This window comes from Lipotes vexillifer, unplaced genomic scaffold, assembly GCF_000442215.2.
Source record: "Lipotes vexillifer unplaced genomic scaffold, Lipotes_vexillifer_v1.1 scaffold193, whole genome shotgun sequence".
Taxonomy (NCBI): domain Eukaryota; kingdom Metazoa; phylum Chordata; class Mammalia; order Artiodactyla; family Lipotidae; genus Lipotes; species Lipotes vexillifer.
The window spans coordinates 294,560-301,833 of NW_006769306.1; the positions used below are offsets into that span (position 1 = coordinate 294,560).

Genomic DNA, 7,274 nt, shown 5'->3' on the forward strand with positions numbered 1-7,274 from the left:
GTTTGCAAGGCTGTGAATTAGACAAATTATTTGGTAGCTTATAAAAGGACAAACTTCAATTCAGTTGAAGGAAAATACCTCAAACAAATGAAACTGTCTCACAATGGGGTTTATTACTGTGAATGGCAGACAGCTTCCAGCCCCTGAAAGACCCCAAGCAGCACCAAAGCCGTAGATTGTCAAGGAGGATATTCACGTTAGTGGAAAGTGAAATAGGAAGAACGCCAAGCTTCCTCCCCATTCGGTCTAGATCACAGGCACTTAACTGCCACTGAAGGCACAATTAGGAGGGAAACAACTCCACAAAGGCACAGGGGTGAATGTATACAGCCTGAAATTTCACTTGGTCGTTTATACTGGAACAGCACCTCTGTGAAAGGAAAAGTTATAAGTGATACTTAGACCGAGGGTTCTCAACCTAGACGTACATCAGAATCAGCTGGGGAACTTGTAGAAGATACCCATGCCTGGATCCCAACATGTATCAATTAAAACACTGGGGCCCAACACTTGTATTTTACTTCTGTTTCCCAGGTAAGAATTGCAAACCCCTGATTTATATGTGTAAAATGTAAAAATGACATTTTATAAAGCTGAGAGGGAAGGAAAATAGCTCCAGGATTTTACATGAAGATAATAAAAAGAAAGAGCTGGAAAACATCAAATCATGGCTTTTGGATTCTGCTCAGGGTGTAGAGAGCTGAAAAGAGCATCACTCCCATGCTTACAAATAAGACAGATAAACTGAAAGTTCATAACTCTCTTGAATCTATCAGGAAGCTGAGGTCACAGGGTAAGAAACTAGCCCAGAATCTAAGGAGAACCAGGCACCTGCAGCAAGAAACAAGACATGAGCACTTGTTTACCTGAGGTAGATGCACCTGGACACTGGCTAACAAGCATCAAGTAACAAATAACAACGGAACACTGCTGGGAGAGTCGAAAGAGCATGGAGACCGACCACTCTGAGCCACAGTTAAGAAGGAAGACCGAAGGCTGACGCTGAAGCAATGAGAAAAGCCCTTCAGCAAACCAGCCCCACCTCTAAACTCAAGGTGTCACTAGAGGAATCTGAAGTCTGTGGTGCCCTGAGGATAGGCTCACCAACAACACACCTCAAATCCAGTCAACTCCTGACCAGAATGATCAATTCCCCACACTAAAGGGCTAGCAGAAATAGAAAGGCATTCCATTTCCAGGAATAAAATCTATTTATCTCAGCTTCTAATGGCCTGCACAAGAGGTCCACATCTTGACAAAACATTACAGAGCATACAAAAAGCAAGAAAAAAACAACACTGCCAAGAGACACAGCCATTAACAGAACCAGACTCAGATATGACATATATGGGGAAGCTATCAGACACAGAATTTAAAATAACTGTAATTAATGGTAAAAGTCCCTAATAGAAAGGGTGGGCAACGTGAAAGATCAAATGCATATATTTTTTTTTATGACATGTCAGTTTAAATTATTTATTTATTTATTTATTTGTTTATTTTTGGCTGTGTTGGGTCCCCGTTTCTGTGCGAGGGCTTTCTCTAGCTGCGGCGAGCGGAGGCCCACTCTTCATCGTGGTGCGCGGGCCTCTCACCACCACGGCCTCTCCCGTTGCGGAGCACAAGCTCCAGACGCGCAGGCTCAGCAGTTGTGGCCCACGGGCCCAGCCGCTCCACGGCACGTGGGATCCTCCCAGACCAGGGCTCGAACCCGTGTCCCCTGCATCGGCAGGCAGACTCCCAACCACTGCGCCACCAGGGAAGCCCCAAATGCATATTTTTAAACAGATAGAAACTATAAGAAAGAATCAAATGGAAATGCTGGAAAGGCTAAACACAGTAACAGACATGAAGAATGCTCTCAACAGGCATTCTTCAGTAGATGTGACACATCCAAGGAAAGAGTCAGTGAATTGAAAATAGGTCAACAGAAATCCGCAACTAAAATAAGGAGAAACAAAAAGAGGAATGAAGCAAAACCAAAGTGTCCAGTAGCCATGGAATAATACCAAAAGTCCTAACCTAGGTGTAGTTGAAATTTCAGAAGGAGAAAAGAAAGAGAATAGGGCAAAAGAAATATCTGAAGAAATAACTGCTGAGAAATTTCTAAAATTAATGACAGATACCAAACCACAGAACCAAAAACTCAAAAACGCTAGAGGATAAAAACTAAGCACGTGCATGTATGTGCACATGCGCACGCGTGCACGCACACACACACACACACACACACACAGAGGCATATCAGAGGCTGCAAATCAAAGACAAAAAGAAAATCTTGGGGGGCTGTGGCCTGGCTGCAGGAAGAGGAGGCCGCCTAGGCATCAGTGCTGTGCACTCAGCTGCAATGAGCTGGGCACCAGTGCTCCATGAGGCTCGCGGTGCAGGTGAGCAAAACATGACAGAAACAGATGCCTTCCCCATGAGAAGGGTAAAAACGCAACAAAAACGCAAAAAAAGATTTGTGCAGTGTATGGAGAAGGTGCTGTGACTGATCAAACGTGTCAAAAGTGGTTTGCAAACCTTCACACTGGAGACTACTCACTGAACGATGCTCCATGGTCAGGTAGACCAGCTGAAGTTGAAAGCGATCAAATCAAGACATTAATTGAGGACAATCAACATTATACCACGCAGGAGATAGCTGACATACTCAAAATATCCAAATCAAGTGCTGAATATCATCTACACCAACTTGGTTATGTTAATCACTGACGTTTGGGTTCCACATAAGTGAAAAAAACCTTCTTGACCATATTTCCACATGTGATTCTTTACGTAATGAAAACATTCCATTTTTAAAACAAATTGTGACGGGAGATGAAAAGTGGATACTGTACAATAATGTGGAACAGAAGAGATTGTGGGGCAAGCAAAAGGAACCACCACTAACCACACCAAAGGCCGGTCTTCATCCAAAGAAGGTGATGTTGTGTATATGGTGGGATTGGAAGGGAGTCCTCTATTATGAGCTCCTTCTGGAAAATGAAACGATTCATTCCAACAAGTACTGCTCCCAATTAGACCAAGTGAAAGCAGCACTCGACGAAAAGTGTCCGGAATTAGTCAACAGAAAACGCATAATCTTGCATCAGGATAATGCAAGACTGCATGTTTCTTTGATGACCAGACAAAAACTGTTACAGCTTGGCTGGGAAGTTCTGATTCGTCCGCTGTATTCACCAGACATTGCACCTTCGATTTCCATTTATTTCGGTCTTTACAAAATTCTCTTAATGGAAAAAATTTCAATTTCCTGGAAGACTGTAAAAGGCACCTGGAACAGTTCTTTGCTCAAAAAGATAAAAAGTTTTGGGAAGATGGAATTGAAGTAGCCTGAAAACTGGCAGAAGGTAATGGAACAAAATGGTGAATACGTTGTTGAATAAAGTTCTTGGTGAAAATGGAAAATGTATCTTTTTACTTAAATACCAAAAGAACTTTTTGGCCAACCCAATATTTCAGGACTTTCCTTGCCAGTGTGGCTGGGAGGCTTTCCTGGGGCACACCAGTGGTCTGTCTGCCTGGCAGAGGAGGAGGATGCAGCAGACCTCTATCTACTCTATATGTTGACCTTGGGCTTGGAGGAGCTCATTATTTAATATGGCTTAAGTGATTGTTTTTTAAACTTTTCATAAACAGAGACGTGTTTGATACGGCAGAAGTGTACAAAAGGGACCACAAGAGGAGAGGAATTGCTTTAATCTTCAATCATGAGAGGATCTTCTGGCACTTAACCCTGCCAGACAGGCAGGGCACCAGAACCGACAGAGACAATCTTAAGCCCAGGTTTTCAGATCTAGGATTTGAAGTGAAATGCTTTGATGATCTTAAAGCAGAAGAACTACTGCTCAAAATTCATGAGGCGTCAACCGCTAGCCACGCAGACACCAATTACTTTTTGTGTGTTTTCCTGAGTCATGGTGAAGGCAACCGCATCTATGCAAATGATGCCAAAATTGAAATTCAGACATTGACTGGCTTGTTCAAAGGAGACAAGTGTCAGAGCCTGGTTGGAAGACCCAAGATATTTAACATTCAGGCATGCCGGGGAAACCAGCATGATGTGCCAGTCATCCCTTTGGATGTAGTGGATCATCAGACAGACAAGCTGGACGCCAACCTAACCCAGGTGGATGAAGCCTCAGTTTATACACTTCCTGCTGGAGCAGACTTCGTCATGTGTTACTCTGTGGCAGAAGATTATTATTTTCATCGGGAAACTGTAACTGGCTCATGATACATTCAAGATTTGTGCGAGATGCTGGGAAAATTCAGTTCCTCCTTAGAGTTCACAGAACTCCTCACGCTGGTGAACAGGCAAGTTTCTCAGTGCCGAGCGGATATTTGCAGAGACCCAAGCGCAACTGGAAAGAAGCAGGTGCCCTGCTTTGCCTCAATGCTAACTAAAAAGCTGCATTTCTTTCCAAAATCTAAATGATAGGTGCCATTTTGTTTTATGTATCTGTATTTTTATATAAAGAAGTATCACTAAATACTTAAATTGAAGCAATTTTAAATGTTTAAATGAGAGAACTTAAAAAAATAGTTCATATTGGACATGGTGAAGGGGTTTTATACATGTAGAAATGAAAACCTCAGGAAATTCCAATAAATAAAAATCCACATTTGTAATACTTGACTTTTGTAGTAAATTGCAAGGTTACTCAAAATATCTGATTTAACTTGTATTTTGTGACATTTTATAAAACTTTATAATGTTTTTAAAAGTTTTTGAAAGCTAAAAAAAAAAAAGAAAGTAAGTCTCAAACCCAGTGGGAAAAAATGAAACATTAAATACAAAGGAACGAAGATAAAAATTTCAGAAGACACCTTGTCAGAAGGCATGCAAGTAAGACAATGAAGCAACATCTTCAAAGTACTGAAAGAAATAAACTGTCAACACAGAATTCTATACTTAGTGAAAATATCCTTCAGAAATGAAGGAGAAATAACTGCAATAGGCAAACAAAAACTGAAAAAATTCATTACCAAAAGACCTACACTATAAGAAATACTAAATGAGGTTTTATAGTCAGAAGGAATATAATGCCAGACAGAAATTTGGATCTACACAAATGAAAAGTGTTAGAAATGGAACAAATGAATGTCAAATATAATTCTTCTTTTTCTGATATTTAATTGCTATAAAAGGTAACTGAATGTTTAAAGAAAATCAGCAAACTATGGTCTGCAAACCAAATGCAGCCCACAGTCTGTTTTTGTATGACCTGTGAGCTAAGGATGGTTTTTATATTTTTAAAGTGTTGTTTCAGAAAAAAAGAATATGCAGCAGAGACCATATGTGGCCTCAGAGCAAAATATTTACTTTCTGGGCCTCTACGAAAAAAAGGTTTGCTGACCCTTGGTCTAAAACAAAAACAGTAAAAATATTTTGTTTACAGCATATGTAGAAAAAAAAAATAACAATAACACAAAGGATGGAAGAGAACGGTTGGAAATGTACTGCTGAGTTCCTTAGACTACACGTGAAACTGTAATATTACTTGAAAGTAGACTCTGATTAATTAAAGATATATAGATATAAATAAACACTCTAGGGGAATCACTAAAAATGTTGAAGAAGCATAAATAAGAAGTGGAGATAAAAGGGAATCAAGAAATGCTCAGGTAATAGGGAAAAATGGAACAGAGAGAAAATAATTAGCAAGATGGTAGCTTTTAATTAAGCCATATTAACACCACAGTAAATGTGAATGGTCTAATACACCAGTTAAAAGACAGATATTGTTAGATTGATTTAAAAAGTAAAACCCGCGCATCCCTGGTGGCGCAGTGGTTGAGAGTCTGCCTGCCGATGCAGGGGACACGGGTTTGTGCCCCGGTCCAGGAAGATCCCACATGCCGCAGAGCGGCTGGGCCCGTGAGCCATGGCCGCTGAGCCTGCGCGTCCGGAGCCTGTGCTCCGCAACGGGAGAGGCCACAACAGGGAGAGGCCCACGTACCGCAAAAAAAAAAGTAAGACCCAACTATCTGAGGTTTACAAGGAATGTGCCTTAAATATACAGACACAGACAGGTTAAAATGAAAAGAATAGGAAAAGATATGGCTGCAAACACTAAGCAAAAGAAAGATGGAGTAGCTATATTATTAACACCCAAAGTAGACCCCAGAACAAGAAACATTAACCAGGATAAAGAGGAATATTATATAATGAGAACAGGATCAGTTTTCCAAGAGGACTATTAAAGAAACCTCTATTAAAGAAGACTATTAAAGAAACCTCTGCTAAAATTGGAGTTGGGATGGCCTGTAGGGGGAGCTCTCGTGCACCACCTATTACTCCAAACAGGAAGGTATTTTTGCTGCTTCTCTCTGCTGGAAGGCAGTCCAGCCAATCAGACACTGTAGCAGCCCAACCAATGAGAAGCCTCCATACACTGGACTCCCAGTTTCCTGCAACAGGTCTCTTTGGTTATTACAGCTCCTTCCAAGTTTCGCTTTTCCCTATAAAAGTAAGTTCCCCTTCCTTGTTTTTGGATTTGCCTATGGTATACCATAGTTCACATATCCTGAAATTGCAATTCCTTTGGCTATTCCAGAAAAAACTTGCTTTCACTGGTAAAATAACTAGCTATTATACTATTAAAGTTGCACTTCAGAACAAATGGTCAAAATACATGAATCAAAAAGTGACAGAACTGAAACAAGAAATTTTAAAATCGACAATTGTAGTTGGAGATTCTATTCTAACATGCTTCTCTGTTATTGATAAAACAAGTAGATAGATAATGAATAAGGACATAGGAGACCTGAACAAACCTATCAGGCAACTTCACCTAATATTTCCAGAACATTCTACCCAACAATAGTAGAATACACATTCTTTTCAAGTGCACACTGAACATTCACCAAGATATTCTGGGCCATAAAACAAATGTGAACAAATTTAAAAGAATAAAAATCATGCAAATTATATTATGGGATGGTGCTTCCCTTGTGGCACAGTGGTTAAGAATCTGCCTGCCAATGCAAGGGACACGGGTTCAAGCCCTGGCCCGGGAAGATCCCATATGCCGCGGAGCAACTAAGCCAGTGCACCACAACTACTAAGCCTGACCTCTAGAGCCTGCAAGCCACAACTACTGAGCCCACATGCCACAACTACTGAAGCCTGTGCACCTAGAGCTGGTGCTCCGCAACGAGAAGCCACAACAATGAGAAGCTTGCGCACCGCAACGAAGAAGAGCCCCGCTCCTCACAACTAGAGAAAGCCCACGTACAGACACGAAGACCCAACACAGCCAAAAATA

General features: G+C 41.1%; 1 protein-coding gene across 1 annotated transcript; it reads left to right on the top strand.

Moving 5' to 3' along the window:
• The first annotated feature begins 2,398 nt into the window (after positions 1–2,398).
• LOC103081258 (caspase-6-like) lies at positions 2,399–4,441 on the top strand. Its single transcript, XM_082930865.1, is given in 2 exon segments — positions 2,399–2,439; positions 3,643–4,441. Coding segments are annotated over 2 exon segments (840 nt in total).
• Positions 4,442–7,274: the final 2,833 nt, after the last annotated feature.